Source organism: Meleagris gallopavo, chromosome 1 (genome assembly GCF_905368555.1).
Source record: "Meleagris gallopavo chromosome 1, MGAL_WU_HG_1.1, whole genome shotgun sequence".
In the NCBI taxonomy this organism is placed as follows: domain Eukaryota; kingdom Metazoa; phylum Chordata; class Aves; order Galliformes; family Phasianidae; genus Meleagris; species Meleagris gallopavo.
The window spans coordinates 50518164-50543039 of NC_139404.1; the positions used below are offsets into that span (position 1 = coordinate 50518164).

The following is a 24876-nucleotide window of genomic DNA, read 5'->3' on the forward strand; positions in this document are numbered from 1 at the left end:
CACCAGCTGTGGTGTGGGAGGGCACTTCAGGGTAATGCACATCCCACACTACCTGGTTATCCCAGCACCCCTCTGCAGATGGCAAAGCCATTCCTTCCCCCTTCCCCTGCTGCCCTTGTAAGGTTGCATGGTGACCACAAGCTTCACCTTTCCATCCTTAGCGTCACTCGCTCTGCAGAGCTACACTCAGCTCAAGCCACACAGCGCAACTTTTTTTTTTTTTTTTTGCTAAAAGTATCCCCCCACAGATTTTGCTCTCATTCTGCACAATGCAAAGCTTGCTTTATCTCCGGCTACCTGCAGCTGGGACTTTCCTCCTCCTGCACTAAGAGCAGAGGCTAAGCTATGTGGAACCAGCATCTGAGCAGGGGTGGGAAGTGGTCACTCCAGTTGTGCCCCAAAGTCTGGCGCTGCTGGGCTCTGCTCTTCCTTACCGGAGGGTGCAGAAGAAGGGATCCTCTATTTCCAAGGGACATAGCTTAGTGGGCAGTATCAGCAGGTGGGTGGTTGGACTAGATGATCTAAAAGGTCTTTTCCAACTTTAATGATTCTAAGGGGAGAACCAAGCAAGGGAATGCTGCCTGAGCATCATTTTGCTCTAAAACCTTCAACAAAGTGGCCACCCACGTCTAGCTCTCAGCAACCAACCTCCAGCTCTGCACCAAAACCGCCTTAATAGAGCTGCTTCCGATCAGCAACCTCGGGGAGGAGGAAGTTTTGCTGCAAAGCCACCAGCCTGCAAACAGCACTGCAGCCTGGGAGCAGCTCCCCATGAGCTGGGGGGCACCAGCTCCTGCCCACTGCTTGCCCCAGAGAGAAGGAAGCAGAGCACAGCTCATAACAGTGACGGGGCTTGCTCTCAAACAGGAATTGAGAGCAGCTGGGGGACTTCCACCATTCACTCTCCCTGCTCATGAGCCAGTGAGATTGGAGCAGTGAGGCCCAAGAGGAGCTGGCAATGGCCCCATGCAGGGCCAACAGCTCTTCGGTGCAGTCAGGGGAAAATGCAGTCAGAAGGCACAGCATGAGGAAAGAATTCTTTATTTCCCATAAATACAGCAGATTTGTCGCGCCGGGCGTTTTTTTTTTATTTTTGTTTTCTTCCATTTACAGAATTTGCACTGAAAATATATACAAGTCTGTTCAAGAACCAAACAAGATCTGCAAAGAAAAAAAAACCCATACAAAACCCTGAAAAGAGACCAGAAAGGGAAGTAAGACACAGCAGAACCTCAGCATAAAGACCTTGCTTCCCCCTCTTCTCCAGCACATGCTGCACCCAATTTCCACCTTCACTGTTCCAAGCAGAGAATACAAAGCACCTTGCTCATTTCCATCGTGTGCAGACTGCCTTCTACCTCTAGCAAGCTAATGCAGAGCTCAGTTTACCCTTAAGACTCAGCCCAAACTAGCTTAGAGGTGGGAAGCAGCTCCTATGGCCACAAGCCCCATCAGGGCACGGATTGCCTAAGACATGCCACCCCCCGGTCTCCTCCATGCTTGCAGATCCTCATTCTAGTGTCACAGTGATCAGGGGGCTGGAACTAGCCCCCTCTGGGCAAAGGGGCACAAGGCACAGCTGTACCCCCGTCCCCGCAGTGCAGAGCTTGATGGTGCCCCCTGGCGATGCTCAGAGCCCAACTCCCATCCTCTCCCCTCCCCAGCCTCAAGGAGAAAGGATTCAGCCCACCGAAGACCCCTTTTGAATTGTGTCAGCCCTACGAGGGGCAAGGACAAACAGGCGATGTTCCAGCTGCAGTCCCAAATGCTTGCTGCAATAAAGCGTAGTGGGAAGATGTGCGCTTCCTCCCTACAGGAGTTCAGTGCCCAGAAGCCAAGGAGCCAGAGCTGAAGCAGATGGGGAGGCACAGAGCGAGCCCTTCCCAGCACCCACCTCCCACCAACAGCTCTGCCTGCTATTGGAAAGAGGGGACTACGGAAAGTTTTCTCCCTGGCCCCCAAAAGCAAGGATCACTGCCTGCTCTCTGGTACTGGGAAGACACCTAAGTCCTTGTTCAGTTTTAGGGTCATCCCATCAGACAGGAAACCATTAGGGCCCAGCTGCAAGCCTAGGGCAAGGGAAGATACCCCACAGCTCAGCATTTGCTAACATGAGAGAACAATGCAGAGCATGAAGCAGCTGAAGGGTTGTGAGAGAGGAGACAGACAAGGGAAAGGATCTTCCTTTGCTAGGCCTTGCCTCAGGCTGAGGCTATTAAAAGCTCCCCATCCTTGCTTCCCACTGCACAAAGAGGGGGAAAGCAGGGTTAGAAGAGATGCTGAACAAACTAGAGAGGGAGGAGTGCCTTTGGAAGAGCAGGGAAGGCAACTGTTCAGTCACAAGAAGCTTGACTGCACTCCCGCTCTTGTGGGATGAACATCTCCTGGTGTCTGCTCTCATTCTGGAGGCACACTCCCTCTGGCACTCGCCCGGCCGATTGGAGAATTGAGCATGAGCAGCAGCCCCCCACCCGCCCTCCCCATCTCCTCAGGCTGCTTCAGCCCCACAGAGCTGGCTTCCAAGTGTAGTGCCTACAACACGCAGCCCTAGAGGTTGCCCCAGGACTCTGGTGGGGGGAACTGGTCCACATCCCCCATTTCATTGTAAGTTTGCTCTCCCATAGTGAAGGTCAGCTTGTATCGTAGCCTCACTTTCTCCTGGAGGTAGGGGAGAAAAGATAAGCAGTCAGAAGGGAAGGAAAACAGGAAGGATAAGGCATTCAGGTCTCTAGGAAGCTGCACAGAGCACAGGGAATATGGATAGTTCATTCTGTTTCAGGCAGAGGGGAGCAGGGCTTTGCCTAGGCACCAAGGGATGGTGCTGTTACCTTCTGTGGGTTAGCAAGCAGCAGGACTTGTGTGATGGCACTGGGATGGACAATGGGGTTGAATGCCGGCAGCTCTGTGCCTGAGGGTGGCTGTAGTTTCACCTTCATCACCTAGGGAAAAAGAAAAGCATCCTACACTGCTGATGGACATTACAGCTAGAGGCCCTGGTCAGATATATAGAGAGCTTTCACTTTCTAAAAAGAAATATTGTTTTGGGTCCTGCTCCACAGAGCTCTCCACCCACCCTACCTCTCTTGCAAAGGGAGAATCTCACGGGAACTGTCTGTAGACCCAAGCCCCAGCAGTTGCCTTACCTTAGGGACAGCAGACTGAAAAACAATGTTACGGATGGGCTGCGGTGCTGTGCTAAGCATAGAAATCACCACCACCAGCACGTCGGGCCTCTCGGGAAGGGCATCCTTAGCAAAGTGGAAGAGGATGCGAAAGCCATGCTGATCATACACTGTCACAGGAAGGATGCTGCCTGTGGGAAAGGCAGGGACAGGTGGTAGTCAGCCAAGAAGGGACTGGCAGTCCTTCCCATCAGCCACGCTCCACACAAGCAACAGAGATACAACCTCCCCGAAATCCGACAGGCAAGCTTTCTCACATTCTTCAATTTATGCACTCTCTTCATACCCTGTCCAGTATTTCCCCCCCCAGTTCGTGTGGTGAGCTTCCAAACAGTTCATTTCCCCCCTTCCCAGGCTTTCATCCCAGCTCACTGGGTTTGATTGACTCCAGAGGCACAGTGATGTTGGCTAGTGAGATCTCTGGGGGCAGCGTGGAGGCAGGAGGCTGTGGTGGGACTGAAGTGCTTCCTGGTGGCGTGGTGGCAACTTTTGGAAGCGTAGCAGGAGCATGCAGCTCTGAGTTCAGGGGCAGTGGGGGATTAGGAGAAACACCCTGGAGCACAGGCAGAACACTGGAGTTTTGGGCTGTGGTGCCAGAGCTGCTCCGGTTCTGAAGATCCCTCAGAGTGAGCCGGGGAGGTGGCTGCTGCTTCTCCCTGTAGATATAGAGAGAGAGAGAGAGTGAGGAGTAAAACAGGGCACTGAAATGTCTATGTCCATGAAAAGGGTGGGGAGAGATGCAAGATTGCCCTGATCCTACTTACCATCGCACTTGCTGGGACTCTGGAGGCAGAGACTGTTGCAGCAATGTCTTGCCCAGGAGGTCCAAGTCATCCAGGCCACTTGTGAAAGTAGGTTTGGGGGAAGATGTACCTGCATCTGCTTTGACTGGCGTTGCTACCACAACAGGGGTGATGCTGAGTTCATTGCTATCTGATGACTGCAGAAAGAGTGCACAGAAGCCCCCCATCAGCAGGGTTCCTTATCAACACCATCAAACACTTCCTTACCTACTCCTTTCGTTCCTTCCACCACCCACCCCACCAGCTTCTCTGGCTACCAGCATATTACCTGGAAGCTGTTCCAGCCACTGCTGTCACCAGCCTGGGCAGGATGTGGTGCTGGATCATTCAGGCCTGCCAGGAATAAAAGCAAAAATGGAGCCTATCTGCCATGTGAGTAAGGACACTTTAAGGGACCTAAACGAGGCATCTGTAACAGATTCCTCTGGTCAGGCAGGACACAGAAGCAGTAGAGCAGAGTCACCAACATGGTCTCTCATCTCAGGCCTCCATCCTTGCATAGTAAGGAGCAGGGAAGATGGTATTTTCTCTGCCCAAATATCCTCACTCTGAGTCTAGTTCCCACTGCAACAAATCCCACTTTCACCTGCATCTGGGAGACCATACTACTACTTCATGCTGTTGTACTATCCTAGGAGAGTACACTTTGTTGGGAGAAATAGAACTCTAGAACTTTCTAGGAGTGGCACCACATAAGACTTGCAAGTTGCATTTGAACAGCTCTAGAAGTCCCTATGTGTATATTGCTAATGTGTTTACACTTTGCAGTTGATGTCACATGAAGAGCTGGATGAAGAGCACATGAAGAGTATGACCCTTCTCATGCCATCTGCTGATGGACATTGTATCAGTCTCGATTTGCTTGACAGGTCAGTTTGTCCAGAGCAAATCAGAAGGTACATCCCCTGTAGGTTCTCTGGGTGTCAGAAAAACACTGCGAGATTGAAGTTCAGAATCAAGCCAGAGCCTTTCCTGCCTTTTCCCTTGCTCTAAATGAGGGTGACATCTTGGTTTTTCATGAGTCACCTCTCCCAGAGCTCTCCCTCATTCATGCTCCTGCCACAAGAACCACCATCCACTCAGACTCTCAATGGTGAAGGACGTAATGGGAAGCTTTTGCTCTGGTCTTCTCACCTAAAGACATAAGTTCATCATCCAGTAAGGAAACAGAGCCAGCTTGGTCAGGCGCAGGGACTGCTGAACCACCTGAAAGGGTGGGCAAGGCTGGGTAGGAAGGCCCTGTTGCTGGAAGCTCCAGTCCTGACAGATCCAGAAGTGCAGAGGTGCTGCCTGCAAAGAAAACACAAGGTGAGAAGAGTTGGGATAAGGTTTCTGTCTCAGAGTGCTGAGATGCAGTTCCCATCCTTCCTCACAATTGGGAGAGGGAAATCCTCACCTGTTCTCTCTCACAATTCCCTCCTTTCATGCAACAGTCATCTCCACAAGCCATTCCCTCATCTCATCAGCCTATCTCTGACATCCTGCAGGTATCCCCTTTCCACTTCACTCAATCTTCTTTTACACCAGAGGAAACCAGCAGTAGGGTCTCCGTGCTTCATCTCCCTATTCCCCAGGTCTCCCCTCACCTCGAAGGGGACCAGCCACCATCTCCCCATTGACTTCTTCTCCCCGTACGAGCTGCTTGTAGAGATTGATCACCTGTGTCAGGTTGTCATTGGCTTGCAGGATCTCCGCTGAAATGAAAGAGGTAGAAGACAAGATTTAAAAAGTAGAGAAACTAAGACAGTGACTTTTATACCCATCTCAGTCTATTTCTTCAAAGAAAGGCCAAGGAGCTGATGGTATCCCATCACAGGCAGCACTTCTGCCTCTGCTGCTGCAAACTGCATCAAAATACATTGACAGCTCCAGCTTCAGCAGCATAAGCACAAAACTTTCTTACTACAACAAAGGGAATGAACACTGCTGATTGGGATCATCTGTGCCCACCTAGCACCAAGCCATAGAATAGCCAGCCTACAGCAAGCAACCACGACAAAAAGTGGCAGGCTCCCAAAAGATGCTGTACCATAGGCAGCCCAAGCATTGACTCCCTAGTAGAAGATAGAGTGAGAAGCAGACAGAAAAAGAAAGGTCAGGGTCAGGTCTGCTTACCCAAAGCTTCATCATTGTCTTCGGTATCGCTGGCAAGCCGGAAAAGCATGGGTCTCATGCGCTCACAGCGCTGATATAGCTCCTGGGGGAAAGAAGGGGCACTGAGATGAGCAGCAGGATGCTCAGATAGGGGTACAAACTAAGCAGAAGGAACACAGGAGAAACAACTGTCTGTGCTAAACGCAGGGAGGATGCTGGGATAGCCTCTCCTCACCTTCATCAGGTCCTCATTGCTCTCTGTTGTCTCCCCCTTGCTGTAGTTTGTCACCATCTCTGTCAGCAGCTTCACATTGTTGTTCACCTCCTCAATGGCATTCACTCTCTTGGAGATCTTTTCCATGCGCTTCTGGTCCTGGAGGGGAAACGCATGGGGAAGGATGTCCTTGCTTGCCAGCAGTGTGAGGAGGAAGAAAGGTTGGGCCAGCCAACACACCAACTGCCTGATTTTAGTCACAGCAACACAGCCCCTCCCAAACAGACTCCACTTCAGTGGGAAAACCCCAGGTTATTTCTGCACCAGCACTTGCCAGACAGGGCTGGAACTACCACAGACCTTGTGCTGCAGTAGCTCCACCTACAGTCATTTCTCCAAGTAGCCAAAGGATGGCACAAGTCATACAAGGACTCTCTGGCGCTGCTGCTGAACAACTGATCCATTGCCCTTTGGTAGCAAGCACTGCCATCCAGGCCATGGCTCCCTGCCCCCTTTTTCCTCAGCCATACCTCCTGAACCATCTCCTTGATGAGCTTGTTGGCAGCCCGAAGGTCCTCAGGATGGGAACTTTTCAGGAGACGTGCCAGTATCTGCAAAAGAGGAGGAATCTCTGAGCCCAAGCTGAGAGGTGGCAGCTGGCATTGCTCTTGCAGCACCAGAGCTTGTGGCGATGCCCTGCCCAAAAGAGACCAGGGAGAGAAATACAACTTGTTTTCCTTTCCCCATTGTGGTTCTGGTTGTGTAAGAGGTCTTTCTGTGAAAGTCTCCTGCATTCAAAGCCTGCCCCTCCCTGTTACTCACGATAGAGACCCTGGAGCACAGCAGCACGAATCCTGCAACAGACAAAACTTGTTTTACACAGGGAGATGCCATGGGGTTGCGATGGGCTATTCTCATCTCCACACATGCTCCTTTTGCAGCTGTAATTGGCAAAGAGGGAGACCAACCATTTTCTCTCCTACTTCCTAGTCACTGAACAGTCCCTTCAGGACATCTACAATTCCCCATTCCCCATCTATGGAAAAAGATTACGTACCCTGCAGCAAATTGACATCACATCTCTAATGATGAAACAGACCCAGAGAAGCCTAATACTTAAATGTATGAGAGGTTTGTCTGAATGGTGACGTGACTGATAGGAAAGGTAATATGGGATGAATCCAGGAAGATACAAGTAGCTGGGCTATAAACACACTGCAGTGGTGCGAATGGGGAAAAGTTAACATCTGGGGCTGGGATTTATTTAAACCTTATGGCCAGATAACTCTGGAGCCTGGAGAGAGCAAAACAAACCTCTCAAAATCTGCTGGGCTAACATCAGCACGTCACCCATTGCACCATCCCGCAGTTAAGAGCTCCAAAGGTCAAACAGACCCACACGCTTCACCTAAAGCTGTTTCCTTTGTCATAATTTTGCAGTAGGCCCTCAACATTCCTTTGATGCATTTCCTGAAGCATGCAGAGCAGGAGCTTGACTCTTACTGGATCTTCTACTCTGGAGTACAGGAGACCTCAGAGCAGAGAAGATGTTGCCCTCTCCTCTTTACCTGCATAGACCTCTTACCTTTGATTTCTCTTCGTCATCAAAAATGATGTTTTTGGGCCGAGGAGGAGGTGGTGGAAAAGGAGCATCATCAGGCAGTTTTGGGTCAGATTTCACAATACCTGCAGTAGAGACCAACAGAGATATCAGGAGGCCTCACCCACTGAGGGTGCAGGGGGGCACAACTACCACCTAGGTCAATTCTTTCCTAACAGCTCATCAAGCCTAGCTGGAACACAGGGGATTAGGGTCAGCTTCTGCCATCCATGATCTTAAATTGTGTTGTTATGCAAGTACTACCCCCTTCAGCACTGTCCTATCTTTGAAAAATCCAGCACTCAGTACTACCAAAGCACTTGTATCCTTTCAGCACCAATCCATTCCAGTGCGCCACTTCCTGTAGGGAACAAGCAATATTTTCCTCCAACCCATTAAGTACTTCAGACCCCCTGCAACTCCCTCTGCTCATCCAGGAGCTCCAAGGCACCATTTCTTCAGCAGCCCTTTCTGTGGAACCTGGCAGACCTATGGATGTGCTGGGTCTGGGCAGAGGGTATGCAGAATCTGTTTTAGATTTTCCCTGGATGAATAAGGAGAAAAACCTTCCAGACCACTGCCTCTTACCTTGTTTCTTTAGCATTTGGTAGGCTTCCAAGATCTTCACCTCGTGAGGCAGCCCCAGTGTCCAGCTGTACATCAGCTCCAGGATCTTTGACTTCACTTTTTCTGGTGTCCGGCTGCCAAGATACTACAGAAACAGAGAAGAGGTGACTTGAAGCTCATATGAGCGGTTGCAAGCCCAGCCTGTTCCCCTCCTCTCCTCCCCCAGAAGTGAGACAGTTCCCAACGGCACAAGGAAGAGGAAAAGAGGAAGCAAGCAGAAAGCTCATGAGGCCCTTGCAACGTGTCCTGTGCCACTACAGGAGGTGGGAGAAATGCTGGGCCAGCAGACCCTTGGTAACACCCATGGATGGGTGGGAATGCTCAGGAGGTCTTTATCACTTTGTGAAGGAAAGCATGCTGCTATCAGAAGCTGCTGGGAAAGGCAATCCTTCAGACAGCAGGACTGTCTGGGAGGTGAAGTGAAGGGCTGTAGGTGACAGTTCCTAGGGCAAGGCCCAGCACACCCTCAGCTGCACGCTGCATCACAAAGTGCCTGACATTCTTTATAGCAAATGGGCAAGCCACAAACACCTCACTGCTGGATGCAGCTTTTCCATTACTATGGGGTCACCCTTCACTCTTATACCATGGGTCTGCTGTGTGTTGGTAGTAAAAACAGCAAATGTGCTGCCAGTGGCTTAAGGCAGATGACATCCTCTAGATCACACCAGCAAAATGACTGCAGAATGACACTGTTACAGTCCCTGGATATTCAGATATTCATCCACACAGATCACAAGCTGTGAGTGACAGCCACCAGTTTTCCTTAGTTATATTTAGTCTGTTTTTCCTTAACTCCATCCTTGCTGGCATCATGAGCTGACTGCCCTCGCTGAATGGAACAACGTGCTCAGTATTTGTTGCTGCTGAAACAGCAGCATCAGCGAGGAGCAGGTAAGGACCTGGTCCTTCAGATGGACTTGCCAGACCACTGCCAACAGGACTGGGCTTGTCCTTAGTGTCTCAAGCAGACTGGGATACCCTGGAGAGATAAGTCACAGTGTCAAAGCTGAGAGAGGTTCCTGAGTACAAAGGCCTAAAAGAAATGCAGTGAAGGTGACTCCAGGCACGCTGATGGGCTCAGAAGTCTCACAAGTGCTGGCTGCATCAAGTCTAGCTGGCCCTCAGCTTCCTGCGACAAAAAAATCAGCCTAGAGCAATGGGTGAAAGCTCAGCTTCCCATTGGAAAACTCAACAGGAACATGGATTAAATCTCTTCTCAGTATTGTCCCATTTTCCCCACACTCCAAAAGACCTCTGGCCCCTCTGCTCTACCACTTCTTCCCAAAGCCCTCTTTCCACCATCATCGCCTCCAGGAGGATCCCCAGGGACCCACCTTTGGTGACACCACCTTGATGAGCTCATTAAGGAAGCGGAACTTGCCCACCTCATCGTGGAAGCGCTTGCCGCAGCTCTTCATGCAGGACTCCAACACCTGGGAGAAGATGAGCCCATAAGCTAGGTCAACATCTGGCTTCTCGGCAAGCACAGAACCTGAGGCTTTCCTTACAGCATCTCCACGGACAGGGCATCCATAGCTTCCTTGGACAACCTGTCCTGCTGCCTCACCATCCTCTGAATGAAGATTTTCCACCTCACATCAACCTAAATATCTCATTTTTTACTTTAAAGCCATTCATTACTGTTCTATCACTACTAAAATCATGTAAAAAGTCAGTCCCCCTCCTGCTTATGAGCTCCCTTCAAGTACTGGAAGGCCACAGTGAGGCCTCCCTGGAACATTATTTTCTCCAGGCTGAAGAAACCCAGCTCCCTCAGCCTGTCTTCATAGGAGAGGTGTTCCTGCCCTCTGATCACCATGGAAGACGACACCCTTAGTGCAGCAGAACCATCCTGAGGCAGAGAGCTCACAAAACCCGACGGTTCACAGACCCACCACGTGATAAGAGGAACAGAAAACTTCCCAATGACTCCCATGCTCCTCCCTAAGGATAAGGTCTTCCCCACCTGTCACCCTCCATTGGGTGCTGCCACTGTCACCTCTCTCCCACCCCACACATAGGAGTTTTCCCAGAGCACCAGGAGCTCTTGGTGGGACACCCACACTGCCCTCCATCACGTCCTGCCTTACCGTAAGGGCTTGGATGGCCTCCCATTCCTGCGGGGACTGGATCTTGTGGGCAAGGAGGCGGGTGGCGAGTGGAGGGCTGGAGGGAAAGGAAAGCTGCATGGTGATTAAGGAAAGGCCCACCCAGCCGTGCTGCTATCCGGGGCAGGCGAGCATGCCACAAGCTGAAGGCACTAACAAAGCACCGGACGACGAGGCCTGAGGCCCACTCACCCCTCCAGCTCCTTGTTGAGCTGCTCGCAGAACGCATTAATGCCATCCCAGTCCAGCTCCTTGTTCAGCGGGTTGGTGGCCTTGTCTGCGGGCGGCAGAAAGGCAGTGCGAGTGAGGCGGCTCCCCTCAACCCCCGTCCTTCCCCCCATCTACCCCCTCCAGCACTCACTGATGCGCGCCTCCAGCGTCTCGGCCTCCATGGCGGGGCCGCCACCGGCCCATCGAGAGAGCCCAGAAACCTCTAGAGCGCCGCCGGCTCCACCATAGAGTGCCGGAAGTCGGAAGTGCAGAGCGCCGCTCCGCGCGCCCCCTGCCGTGACACCGCCCGAGTTACCATAGAGTTCATCGCGTGGGGGAATGAGTGAGACGCGGGAAGAAGGCCTCCCGGAGGAGGGTATAGAGAGGCGAATGAATAGAGCCGGAAACCAACCGTCACACGGAGCCCAACCGGAAGAAGCCCTTCTGTTGTCAAGTGAAGCTACTTCTGGTGGAGCCACAGACGACTTCCGCCTCGTGAGGAGCCGCGTGTCCTTTAAAAGGACACGAGCAGGCCAGCGCTAGCGCATGCGGCTTGCGTGTCTGTCCGCTCTGAGGGGAGCGGAGCTCAGGCTTTTAAAATGGCGGCGGCAGCTCTTTCGCGGGGCTTGGTGTTTTAAAGCGTTATAATGATATCAAGCCTGCTTCTGCGCTTCTGGAGCAGTTGTTTTTAAATAGTTGTTAATCTTCTGTCTTTTTACTGCTTGGTGGAACTTAAGGTCTCCAGGAATAGTAAATAGCTCTCTCCTTTCTCTTTGTGGCTCTTAATACAAGCACTGATGCTTAATAAAGGCTGTTTTCTCTGCCTTCCTGTGGTCTTGAAGGGAGCACCATGCATTCCTTGTGCAGTGCTTTACATCACTTACAGAGCAGATCCCACAAGGATTTGCCCCAGTGTCATCCTGATCCTGATGGCTTTTCTGGATGGCAGCCATTGTGTTCAGGGGAAACTTGACCATTAAAAACTACCTTCTGGTGCCTGAACGCGATTCTTTTTTTAACTCTTACCGCCTTGCCTCACAAAGCTTTCTTAAGGGCCTTTCTTAGCAAATTGCCACATCCCTTGCTGTGTTCAGGCATGTTTTACGTGAGTTATTTTGGTCCTATGAGTCACTCCTGCCTATTACTGCTACCCCTTCAATTTTTCTGAGAATCTTGAAGTCATTTGCAGGAGTCCAGGACCTCAGTACTGCTATTGTAGGTCACGTGTGATCTGAGCAGAAAGTGCGTGTCTCCACTCCCTGACCCAGAAAGAAACTGTAGCAGTGGTTTTTCAGTCTGCTGTTTCAGTCTTTCACTCAGGTTTCACTCTTTAAATGTTTATTTTCCTCACTTTGGCATCAAACAGTTTTAAGCAAGCATAAAGCGAATGGCAGGCTGCACCTCTTTTCCGCTGGCTGCAAACAATGGCAAATGAACTCATCCATAACACTGATGTTAACTGCAGCATTCCAGGCCTTTCTTTTATTGCTTAGAAACTTGGCAGGCTCCTTCCACTTTGGTTGCATTGCTTTCTGTGCAACTCAGATGAGATGTTGGGGGGAAGTTTTTTACTGAGAGGGCAGTGAGGCACTGGCACAGGCTGCCCAGAGAGCTGTGGGTGCCCCATCCCTGGAGGTTCAAGGACAGGTTGGATGGGGCCCTGGGGAGCCTGAGTTGCTGGGTGGCAGCCCTGCCCACAGCACGGGTGGGACTGGATGATCTCTGAGGTCCCTTTCAACCCAAGCCATTCTGTGGTTCTATGAAAAAGATTTTCAAAATTCCGCTCCCCATAACCAAGGTTGATGCATCCTGAGAAAAACCTTCCTCAACTCGTTTTTACTGACAGCTGGAATCCCAAACAAGATTTAAAGCCTAATGGAGCGAGACTCTCCGTATTGTAATTAACGCTGATCCAGAAGGAAAATACTGGAACTATAATTAGTGTGTAGCCAGTTGCAGAGGAAAGTGATTACGCACAAGCCGGAGGCCCGGGTAGTTTGCGTTCCAGGGAAACAGCAGATTGGGCTGGGAGCTGTGATGTCCCACAGAGGGCAGCAGCAGGCAGGAGATTGGTTGCTGCTGCTCAGCTGTGGCTTGAAGCCACATTCGTGGTGAATCATGGCACAAACAACGCCGGGGAGGGCTGCAGGAATGTCTGGGTGTGCTGTGCAAGGGTTTTTCCAGGCAGGTAGGCCTCCCCAGCTGACTGTCTGCATCCAGACAGTACCGCTCCGTCACCTTCACTCTGCTCCCACATTTGTTTGGTTTCTCTCCAGTGTGTCTCTGTGAACCGTGCAATGTTTGCAGATGTGCTCGTGTGCAGGAGATAGAGGTATGATGTAACTTCCTGTTGGCTCTGGCCACTGGTGTTCCCTTTCCCCTGCCACATTCCTCTTTCTGTGGCAAAGCCTTCTGCCAGAGACCTTTCACTTTCCTGACAATATTGTGGTCTTTTCTTCCCTTTTCTGATTTCCCTGCTCCAGCTGACTGCAGTGGGCAGTTCCTGCGTTCTTGGCTACTTGCCCTTGAAACAAGGCTCGCAGCTCCTCTCCTAACATCTTCTGAAACCATGCACCTCTACACGATCCTCTGGATATGCAGCCCTGCTACACCTGACTTTTGCTCATCTTCCTTTTGCAATACTTCCAAGCACCTTTCCCAGTGGAGTGTTGCAATTATAGAGCCAAGTAAAGAGCTGCATACTTCTCCAGAGGGAGAGCAGGTTTGTGCTCCTTTCATCTAATAGGAAGTTTCTTCTTCCCTTGCATATGCAGCACTTTCTTGTGGTATGCAGTTGTCACCAGGATCGTTCCCTTTCATTTCTTTCAGCGTTTCCCTTCTTGCTTCAGGAAGGCTTGCCTCCAGTGATCAAAGACAACTGCAGGAGGAGAATGAGGAAATAGAATGTTGGAGAATGGAATAGAAAACCTGCTTGGAAGATCTCTGCGTGGAGTGAGACTCAAGGAAATGCATATCCATGTTTGCTGCCTCTGATTCCCCTGTTGTTAGTGTGGGGGTAGCAGAAGGTAACCTCCTACTGTTGTTAGGAGTAGGGATAGAAGCCCAACTCCTGGCTGTGGCCTGGAGGCTGATGTAGTATTCATCTGGTTAAGCCAAAACCAACAGAGGGAGAGGAAGATCTGCCAAGTCACAATAAGAGCCTGGAAGGCCGTAAGGACCACCAGGGGGAGCATTGATGAAGTCATTGTCTGCACAGCTTCTAACTGGAAAAGATATTCTACTGATAACATGCACTTGGGATTGAAGTGTTGAGAGAGGCACTCGAGGAGGTGAGCAGTTTAACCTGTTCTCACTCCAACCCCGACTTGCTGTCTTATCTATAGTGGATTGAAGAGATGTAGTTACAAAACACAAGTATTGGAAAAAAAATGCCTTCAGAACCTGGATTTTGCAGAGGTACAGTTTGGCTTTAAAGAACAGCAGGAGGGAAAAGAAGAAAAATCCTATTGCTAAGGCATTTTTCACAGCCAGCCAAGCATGGTTTGAGCAGAGACCAGTGACATGATACGAGAAATCCTGGAGTGGAACGGGGAGCCCAGATGCAGCAAATCCCTGAGCCCGACTGACAAACACATCCCTGCATTGCGGTGACGATGAAGTGTGTGACTTAGCAAAGCATTTACTGGGGATGTGTAGTTCTGCAGCAGCCTGGGGAGCTCAGAGATGCAGCCTTGCGCAGTCTCTCCTCCCGACGCAGCATGGGAAGGAGGCATTCCCACTGCAGGGTGCCCCGGTGCCTTGTGCTCTCGGCTTGTGCTTGGCAGCTGGGTGAGCTGAATAGACACTTTTTGGCCTGGAATTGAAAATCCCATGTTGCCAGCAGTCCTGGTTTGGCTGCAACTGCCTCAGGTTCCCTTGGAAACTTTAGTGCTGGCTCAAATCCGGAGTGTGAAATGGCAGGAGCAGTGGCTCTGCCTCCAGCCTGGCCATTCATCCTTCTCTGCTTGCTGTGGATCCAGTGCCAGTGCACAGCAAGGATAGGGCTGGGAATAAAAAGGGAACTGAAACCTAGGTGGAGGTATAGAGTTGTGTGTTTATTTCTCAGGGATCATCCCAGCCTTTTGTGTGCTCTAGCATGGTGTGGCAGATTTTGTCCCTGGGGACAACTCGGGGATAATGTGGGCTGGGTACTGTTCCCAATGGACTCAAAGTGTCATCGAGTGTTTAACTCTGTGGTTGAGAGCTGTGTCCTGCTCCTCACTCTCAGTGCCAGGAGCAAAACAGCTCAGTCCTGTAAGCCTGGATCTCACTTTGAAGTGCAGTCTCCTGCAGCAGCTGCTGGTGGCAGCCAGAGCCTTTGTTTACCCACTAATCCTTCTCCCATTTCCACTTTTCCTTTCTGAAGAAGGAAAATGTCACAAAACAGGTTGAAGGTGAGTGGGTAGGGTGTGAGCATGTGCTTGGCTGAAACTGGGAAAGGTTCTGTCTGCTGGGCAGGGCTGAGCATGCAGTGTGACTCAGTGTCCCAGGCTCCATGTTGTGGGCTGCTGGCCATGTTTGACCTCCTGGCTTGTGGGGTGGTAGAGGCAGTGTGGTGATGAGGCAGAGACCATAGAATGATGGAATACTCTGAGCTGGAAAGGACCCATAAGGATCATCAAGTCTAATTTCTGGTTCTACACAGGACCACTCAATTGCATCAGACCGTATGTCTAAGAGCCCTGTCCAGGTGCTTCTTTAGCTCTGGCAAGCTCAAGGCCATGACCACTGCCCTGGGGAGCCTGTTCCAACTCTGTAATGAAGAACTTTTTCGTGATATCCAACCTGAAGCCCCTGAAAAACAGAAGGGAATCCAGTAAGTAACTCGTTCACAGCAGCCTGCATTTGGGCCATGCCTTGATTTTGGACTTATCTTTGGGCTCAGAGACCTCTTAGCTCCGGTGATTCTCACCCATCTATTTGCTGGTGGGCACTGGGCTCTCTCCATCTCTCCCTGAGCTGGTTCCTTGGGGCGCTGTGTCTCCATCAGAGACATTGAGGAAAGATTCACACCCCTTTCCTAATGAGACAGAGTGAGTAGTAGAGATGTTCCTCAGGGACAGTGTCGTAAGCGGTGTGACATGCATGGTCAGGACCAGAGAGCAGGTTTCCACTAGCTTCTCCTTGCTATTGTGCAGTAGACACTGATGCATGTCCCATCTTGACAGCAGAGATAAGCTATCTGTGTGGTGGTGGGAGCTTATGTCATAGCTGCAGCCACCATTCCTTGCATTGTTCTTATAAAATCTCCTGGCTTGCCAAGTCTGTTTGTTGCACGCTGAATGGCAGTGTGTTTGGTTCTCCATATGATAAGATTTGTCTGGTGTGAGTCGTGTCCCAAGCATTTTCCTTGTAGTCCTCTTCCCCGCTGTGATCTCTGTCCAGGAATTGGACTGCAAGAACAACAACAGTGTCTGCTTCGAGGCAGGATGGGCTACAGAGGAGAGCAGTGCAGAGCAGCCCAGAGATGTGCTACCAACACTTGGCCTGGCTCTGCTAGCAGTAATGGGGAAAATAACACCAACAGAAGGAGACATGGGCTGGAAGGAAGGGAGCCAGAGAGAGCAAACGGCGCAGCATGACCACTGAGAACGCAAAATAAACATCCTTTGTGGCCAAGCAAGGGCTTTATAAACTACTGACCGTCTTGGAGGCTGCATGAGAAGGGTCAGAAATGGGAATAAAGGCTCATGGGAGCGTCAAGAGAAGGGACAGCATTCCATATGGGACTGATCAGCCGAACAGCATGTCCTCAAGTTCATGACATGTCCCTCAGTGCCTAGTATAGCCCTAGAAAGGGAAGTTTGCTGTCCCAGCTGCTGCTGATCACCCTGTAGTACTGTTCAGATGCTCTCTGACTCTGCAGGTCAGCTGCTGGCTTTGAGAGCTTTCCTTAAGAGCTTTGGGAGCTGTAAGCGAACCTGTGGCTGTAGTTCTCCTCACGCCTGCATGAGTGGAGTCTCTGCACTGTTCCCTGGAGTTCCTGCAGTGCTTTCAGGTCTGTCTCATCTCTTCTCCACGTGGCTTGCTCTGGAGGTCCATCTGTGCATTTCTGGTGCCCTTTGCTCTGCTAGCAGGGAGGGCAGGAACAGGGAGCGTCAGTTCTGTGGGCCGGGGCTTTTCTTAGGTCTTCTTTAGATGCCTGCAGTTCTCTCTTTAGAAGCCCATTTCCTGCACTGAGTCACTCATTTTGGGATTTTGCTTCCCTTTTTTTAGAGCTTTTCTTTTCCATTTCCATCTGGTTTGGTTTTTACTGTTTCATTTCGCAGGACCATCAAAGGGAATGCATTCTAGCTAATTTCAGAGCAGCAGAAGCAGATAGTTTCAACTTGACAGCTCCTTCCTCTGCAGACCTCAGACACAGCCTTGGATCCAAAGCCCCTCCAGACCCTCTCAGAGCTGATGGGGTAAGGTGGCTTGCTGCTTCCTGGCACATATGAGAGGTGTGAGGGTTTAGCAATGTGAGCATAGGAGGGAGACTTTTTTTCTTTCCTTCTTTCCAGCCCATGAGCTGTTAATTCTTGTGGCTTTTCATAACTTGCTATTGCTCCATTAGCATTTCTTTCTCTCTCTCTTTCCTCTTTTTTTTTTTTTTTTTTCCAGTGGATGAGCCACCCTTGGCATCGCTCCTTGTGCGTGTGACTCAGACAGATTCTGCTTGTCTGAAGGATTCCTGCAAATCCTCAGAGTTGTCCAACCCGCCTCGGCGCAATGCTGGAACCTGTGAGAAAGGCGCTGGGAGTGAGCTGTGCAGCACCAGCAGCCTTGTTCTATGGCACTGGGCATGGAGGCTCTGCCTGCATTCTCACTGCATGCCCTGGCTGTGGTGTGGGGCTGGACCCCAGCATTGCTGCTCTGAGCTTGATAGAAGGAGGTCTCCGTGGACATTTTGTGTATGGCGCAATTCTGTTTTTTTTAATTCTGCTAGTTCAAGTTCTAGCCAGCTGGCCTCATGCTGTCTCTGCTGTGGGAAATGATCCCCTTGAATTCAGGGAAGTTGGGCTTGGGGCGTCTTGGAAGTCCCCTTGTTTCCATTGTTGGAAGGAGACCATTCATTTTTAATGCCTCTGGTTTTTGGATTTAATTGGAACCACCCAATGGCTAATTTTTTTCAGAGGCACTCGATGCCTTAGTAACTTTACTGATAGTAGATGGTGCAATGACAGATCAGCATCTCCAACACCTGAGCTACATTATCCAGCTTCCTTTCAGCTTCTTTGCAAGGACGAGCTTTCATTTTAGAAAATCTGCCCATGGGAGTGAGAGTCCAAACAAAAAGAGTTGTTTCAGGATGTAAGCTTGTGTGTCCATGCCTCAGTTTTCCCATGTGCAAGATGAGGAGCCTGCCGTCTTCCTTACTCGATGGTGAAAGAAAGCTGTTTGGGATTATAATCTTTTGGTATAAAATGCACATAGAACACGACCTCATGAAGCTGATTCTCTGTAGAAAGCTCTGTGGAAGAGACTTCACCTGCTTAGCTAATATCCAGCAAAGCAGGGAGATCCCAAAAAATATGAGAATGAAAAAAGCCATGAGCTTTCTACGCATCTTCTCCTTTGCCATTATTGAGGAAAGTCTTTAACACAAATGCATTTTTATCTCCAGGCGTGTTTTTCAAAGCCTTTCCCACAACCAACATTCCTGACATGCCCCATGAGGGAAAGAATTAGAGAAATGAAGGCTGGAAATGGAAATGGGTGGCATGTAATCAGTCCTCTGACCTCTTTTCCATACATTCTGCCAGTTCTCCTGCCCCTCGGGCAAGCTGAGGACTCATAGCACATGACCCGTCTGGTTGCTTGAGTTGGTGTCTGGTGTTATGAGCCAGCTTCCATGCACGCAAACTTCTTTGCTTCTCTCCCCTTCCATATCTCATACTCCACAAAAATGCTGCCACAGACTTCATTGCTTCCCAAGGGAGATGTCCCCTTGAAAAGCAGAAGGCTGTAGCTTGGTCCTGGGGATTGAAACCATCCATCAGAGCACATTTGAACTCCCCATGGAGATGAGAGATGTCAGTCACTGTGGCACCTTTCTGACACGACAGGGAAAGGGAGATGGAGGGCGAGACTACAGCCCTTCCCTCTGCTCTTAACCTGCTCCACTGTTTTGGTTCTGGTTCCCCTTTTCCCTCCTATATTAGAATAGTTTAATCTGGAGAGGAGGTGGCTCACGGGAGACCTTATCACTCTCTACAACCAACCTGGAAGGAGGCTGTGGCAAGGTAGAGGTCAGTGTCTTTTTTCAAGATAACAGTAATAGAATGAGAGGTGATGGCCTCAAGTTGCTCCAGAGGAGATTCAGGTTGGATATTAGGAAAGATTTCTTCTCAGAAGGAATGATGCTGCAGTGGCACAGGCTGCCCAGGGAGGTGGTGCAGTCACCATCCCTGGAGGTGTTCCAGAACCGTGTGGATGTGGCACTGAGGACATGGTTAGTGGGCGTGGTGGGGATGGGCTGGCATTTGGACTGGGTGATCTCAGTGGTCTTTCTGACAATTAATCTATGATTCTGTGATTCTGTAATTTCCTGCTGCCCTAGCTCTGCAGAAAAGTTGTTATTTTTTTTAGGGTGGGTTTTTTTTTTTTTTTTTTTGGTCAAATTTTAGCTCTTCAGCTAGCTATGTCCCTCCTCCTCTGCATTTCTCACAACCCTAGGAAGAAAAATTGCATTGTACAGCTGAAGGGAGGTGATGCTGGTAGGGCTCCTTCCAAATGTTGGTGTTCTCTAATCCCAAATTTCCAGGTTCAGAGTGTGGATGCTATTTTCATGCTGCCCAGAGGGGCTCAAGATGATGCACACCCAGGGAGCTAGGGTATGCGGGGTGGCAGGGCTTTACACCTTGTCTTCCAATCCTTTGTTCTTTCCCATTTTAGTGGAGGATTCGAGTCCTTCTGTAGAGGACCCATCCAGTTAGGAAGCAGGTTAGTGCTCATAGGCACTAGTTTCCTTGTGCTTATCATTACCTTGGCTTCTGCATCTCCTGGACAATCCTCTCCTGTACACACCCTTCAGATCCACAGACCTGCTTATCCAGTCTTCTGCTTACCTCACTGCTGAGGTAAGTACGTTTTGTTCTCACTGTCTTCCTCCGTTAGGAAGCTGGCTGGCTGACAGAGCTTCGGGATAGGTTGGGTGAAGGTTGTGGAATTATCTGATGAGTGGCAAACCTGATGCGGGATGGTCCTTTCAAAATTGGTTTTTTTTTCTTTGTGACTGGGGGAGATAGAGGCGAAATCCTGGGCTTAGCTTCTTGAAATCCACCCCACAGCCCTCTAAGGCAGGAGGCTTCATAAAAAGGGGGAAACTGAGGCAGAAATGAGCCTTAGTGAGGACTGGAGGGAGGAAATGTTACTGGAGCCTGAATGAGGTCAGAGAACATGGTTTAAATCAGGTCACTGCTTGATATTTATTGTGTAGGGTTTTTCTTTTTTCCTTACTCTCTCCCTGAAATCCTTCCCCAGAGGCTATTCAAGGAAATAAATAGCCAGTGGAAAGGGACAATAGCTTGCTGTGGAGTACAAATTATATGAAGCAGTAGGAAATAATAGCAGAGTGAGCAGCTGCTGCTCCGAGAAGGAATGTGTGCTCTCTCCAGCTCCTCTTTGCCTTGAACGGGTGCCGATCCTGGTCTGCAGCACAGACTCTTTGGTGCCTCGGATGCAGATCCTGGCAGCCCACTGGGGTGAGAAGCTTTGGTTCTGGCATACAGTGTGGCTGCTGTGTGGTAGTGGTGGTGGCAATAGGTGCTGCTATCAGAGGTCATCCAAAGGGCTCTGAGCCCCCCCGTGGCCTGAGGCCAGAGGGCTAGAGGGAAGGACAGGAAGGAGTGTTAACCCCAAACCCTACCTTTTGGGACCGTCTTTCTCTTCAGGAACATGGCAAGGCCTCTTCCAGCTCCAGCATTTTCAAAGTGGCCATCCCACATCAGTGCAGGCAGCTGCCCTCCAGCCAGGGTTGGCATGGGATGGACCTTCAGGTCAGGGGGTTATATCCCTATTGTAGGATGATCTCTTTAGGGGCGAAAGGTTCCTTGGTCCCTTGCACTGGTGACCACCAGCTTCCACACCCATTCTTTATGTTTTCCTCACTGCATAGCACCTTCACCTCCTTTGCAGATGCTCTGTAGCCAGATTTCCTGTCTTTTTGGATTTCCATCACATCACCATTTCCCCAGGCTTTCTGCTTTGTGATGTCTTTGGGGAAATAACCAACCTGCCTCCTTCCCCCTCCAGTCGTCCCAGTCATCGCCTCCTATCACACTGGAGGATTTCAGCCTTTCTAGGGTTCCCTTCCTACGTGGGGAGCACACCCCATTGCATGAGCCAGACCATCTGCACAGAGCTGGCTCCTGACCATGCAGAGGTTACAGATGAAGGAAGTCACCAGCACTGGCAGAATTGCTGCCGGGTTTCCCACTATTGTTCCCAGTGGCAAATGGCAAAGGGGTGAACGCCCCTGCTGAGCGTTTGCAGGAAGGGGGTTACTGTTATCTCGAAGAAATCTCACAGCCCCTCTCCTCTTTCCTGCCTGTCTCCCCGCCTGTGTATATTCTCACATCCGCAGCTCTGCACACAACTCTCTGCACAAGTGGTTTTCCCCATTCCTGGAACACGTGCTGCTCTCTCTCGTGGGCAGCCTCACCCTCTGCCAGGGGGAACAGTGGGCACGGTGAAGGCAATGTGAACGTGTGTGTGTGTGTGTGGGATGCACCGCAGCGTGATGGCAAACAGACCTAATGCTGGAAACCACTGTCTGTATGCAACCACCCACATCACCTGCTCCTGCAGACCAAAGTTCAGCCCTGGGGAGTTTCAACTTCAGCAATCTCAACAGTAAATAAATTGCCAGAGCCTGCTGGGCTTTATGACCCACTGGTCACAGATAAATAGGAAGTATCTCCAGGGCAGGAGTGCTTATCAGCCTTTATCTCTTGTCATGTCAGGAGCCTTTGGGGGAGGGCAGGAACTGCCTCCCAGCTGCTCTCTGCAGGGATGGGGCTTGGGAGGGATTGAGGGGCTGCTGCTCTCCTGAGCTTTCCTCTTGCTTTTCTTCTGACTTCTGGATTCTGGAAATACAGCACCAACAACTTCTACCAAATCTGAGGAACTGTCTACTGACTTGTAGCCCATCTCTGGCAAGGATACCAGTGGAATGACGCTCCCTATTTCTGTTTCTCAGGGTTATAAAGGATGGGGCTATCAGACCTGCTGTGCTTGGCTCCTGAATCTCAAAGGTTTAGGATTAAGTACAACTTGAATGGGAGACTGCAGAAAGTTCCCACATATTGCTGGTGCAGTCCATGAGCTGGAGATGAATCTAGAGCCACGAGAAAGAAAGGAGCTGGGAAGCTTTTTATTTGGCTGAGCTGTTACAGCAAGAATAGAAACGAATGCGGTGGTCAGACCTCCATGGCTCCTAGGGAGCTGCTTGTCCTACATGGTGGCTGGAGTAGCACCACTAAGGGCCATGTGCACTGGTGCCTGCATAGGGAATTCAACAAAGAGGCTGGACCCTAGGGGAAAGATACGTGCATGACTCACAGTCTTCTTAGTATGTTAATGTATAATCCAGGGAAGTGAAGGGATGTGAGGTCATCTATATGAACCATTTCTGAGCTACACTGCTGGTGGTTCCTGTCTGCTGACTGCCCTCCAAGGAAGATGGCTGTAAGGGCTTCTGCTCCTGCCTGCTGTTGCCCAGGGTGGTCAGGCTGGCATGCAGTCAGCGAGGCTGGATGAGGGGTGGGATAAGGCACAAAGACCTCTGCTCTCACTCTTTGCATTTCTTGGGCTGTGAGCGGTGCTGCCCACCATATGGGGGGTTGGACCACTCTGCTTGAAACCTCTTCATATCTCTGTTCTCAAATTCTATCTTTCCTTGTGCTGAGGGCAAGCCTGTTATCATCTCCACTCTTCTCATTCTTTGTCGTGTGCTGCCTGCACTTATCCCACTCTTCCCCTTATTGAGAAGCCCATGATTTTAGGCCATGAGAGGAACCTCTGCTGAGAACAATAGATGTTCTACTGGCTGGGACACCTTCTCCAAGCAGTATGGTACAGGGAAGGAATGGTGGATGGAAATCCACAGACCCCTTTTTGTCTCTGCCTCAGGGAACGTTTGAAATGTTCAACCTGGATTGGAAGGTTGGGGGCACCATGAAGATCAAAGGCCATATATCTGAGAATGCTGATAGGTAAGTGCAAAGAAACCACCTCAACTCACTGAAGCTGAAGGTGAGTTCGTGAGCAGGAGGTGTCAAACATTTTCACAGCTACTGGAGGCTTTGGGGGCAGGACTTTGTACTAGATCTTAGCTCTTCCAAGACCCTGTTCTGCTCGTGCTGACCTTCCTCCTACTCACCTCAGGTTTGCCATCAATCTCGGCTGCAAATCCTCGGATCTGGCGCTTCACTTCAACCCCCGTTTCAATGAGTCTGTCATCGTCTGCAACTCCTTGTGCTCTGACAACTGGCAGCAGGAGCAACGCGATAAACATTTCAGTTTCCACAAGGGCTCCACTGTCAAGGTGAGGGCTCTGTGCTGGTGTGGGGTTGTGGGATGGCGAGAGATACCATGGTTAGGAGGTTCCTGTATCCCATATCCTCCCATTTGCCTGCCCAGTGCCTCCCTTTCTCTTTACTGCTCCCTCATCCTCTGGCTTTTTGGTCCTGAGTGCTATTTCCTCTCCTTCAAATCAACAGTGGAACTCTGTGTGAGCCTTCTCCGTTTCAGGCTTTACAACTGCTTCCAGCCCAGGGACGTGTGTGAAAGCAAAAGAGGTCTTCAGGAAGCAGGATCTTGCTGCTCTGTACCTTATTTCTCTCTCTAATTGCCTCCTATGCAAACAGAGGTTTTAAGCCAGACCTGGGCTGGGAGCAGTGTGGTTCCCTATCTTCTCTGGTCCCCAAATACTCTTCTGTCCTAACTACTTTTGGATCCACACTGACAATCTGTCCCCCTCTCCTCCTGCTGGGGAGATGCTGTCTCACTCTGTCCTATGTCCCAAGATGCTACTCGGGCTGTGTTTAGGAGTAGACCACTTCCTATGGCCATAGAGAAGAGTCTTATTTCCTCATTCATGGCTGAATGTTGAGGAAGCACTGGAGAGAAGACAGCTTTGAGAAATCCCTTTCATTTGCGATGATCAGTGATGAGTCCCTGTTCTGTCTGTTTGAGCATGTTTATGGCTAACACTCCTTTTTCCTGGTTGTGATGAGGGCAATAAAGCATCAGGTTCATTCCACTCTGATCAAATCTAAGCCATGTGGTATATTTAGCAGAGGCAGCGCTTAGGTTTATCTGCTCCAAGTTTACAACCTGAGTAGCTGAAACAGCCCTAGGAGAGATCCTGTCCCCAGGTCATAGTCCGATCGCCAGCTCAGATCCTCAATACCAATGGTTCATTTCCTGCAGCTCCCCCAGCACAGCCTCCAGACCAGGGCTGACCTTCGTGTGTAGCATCATGCCTTTGGAGGGGATGCTTACCTCTCCTTCTTCTCTCCAATTCCTGCCCTCCCTCTGTCCCTCCGTCCCTCCCTCCCTCCCTCCCTTCCTTTCTCCTCGCAGATCATCATTGAATTCCTGGGAGACAAATTCCTGGTGAAACTACCAGATGGGCATGAAGTGGAGTTCCCCAACCGGCATGGCTATGACAAGATCAGCTACTTGAACATTCATGGAGGATTCAAAGTCACCTCCTTCAAGGTGGAGTGATGAGTTCCACTTCCTAGTGCTAATAAAAACCCAGCTGGGATTGCTTGCTTCAGCTGCTCTGGCTTCTGTGATGTCTCTGGCTCTGTGGCTCTGTGAGAGCTGGCAAAGACCGAGCTTTGTCCACTAACAGGAAAGGAAATAGCTCCTAGATAAGGCCAGGTGCTTTACTGGTTCACACCAGGATGTGGGGTTGAGCAGTGCACAGGGCCAAACACAGTGGAGGTGGCGTTCAGGAGTAGGAGAAAAAGGAAGAGGAAGATAGGATATGATTGCTCAGGGAATGCTTGCTGAGCCTTGTCACAATGCACCATTTCTTCTT

At 50.4% G+C, this 24876-nt stretch overlaps 2 protein-coding genes across 2 annotated transcripts; one reads left to right on the forward strand and one right to left on the reverse strand.

The window, feature by feature from the left end:
• Nucleotides 1-1025: 1025 nt before the first annotated feature.
• GGA1 (golgi associated, gamma adaptin ear containing, ARF binding protein 1) lies at nucleotides 1026-11272 on the reverse strand. The gene is made up of 18 exons (XM_010711250.4): nucleotides 11254-11272; nucleotides 10993-11133; nucleotides 10824-10908; nucleotides 10614-10689; nucleotides 9858-9956; nucleotides 8482-8605; nucleotides 7879-7979; nucleotides 6824-6904; nucleotides 6315-6452; nucleotides 6101-6182; nucleotides 5572-5679; nucleotides 5120-5275; nucleotides 4254-4318; nucleotides 3947-4122; nucleotides 3555-3838; nucleotides 3144-3313; nucleotides 2829-2939; nucleotides 1026-2658 (listed from the first exon to the last, which is right to left on the reverse strand). The coding sequence occupies exons 2-18, from the start codon at nucleotides 11021-11023 to the stop codon at nucleotides 2548-2550; spliced, it is 1998 nt and encodes a 665-aa protein (XP_010709552.2). The 5' UTR covers nucleotides 11024-11133; nucleotides 11254-11272; the 3' UTR covers nucleotides 1026-2547.
• Nucleotides 11273-22369: 11097 nt separating this feature from the next.
• Nucleotides 22370-24609, forward strand: LGALS2 (galectin 2). Its single transcript, XM_031554487.2, has 4 exons — nucleotides 22370-22511; nucleotides 22956-23038; nucleotides 23211-23370; nucleotides 24411-24609. Exons 1-4 carry the CDS (start codon nucleotides 22506-22508, stop codon nucleotides 24555-24557), a joined length of 396 nt encoding a protein of 131 aa, XP_031410347.1. The 5' UTR covers nucleotides 22370-22505; the 3' UTR covers nucleotides 24558-24609.
• The last annotated feature ends 267 nt before the right edge of the window (nucleotides 24610-24876 follow it).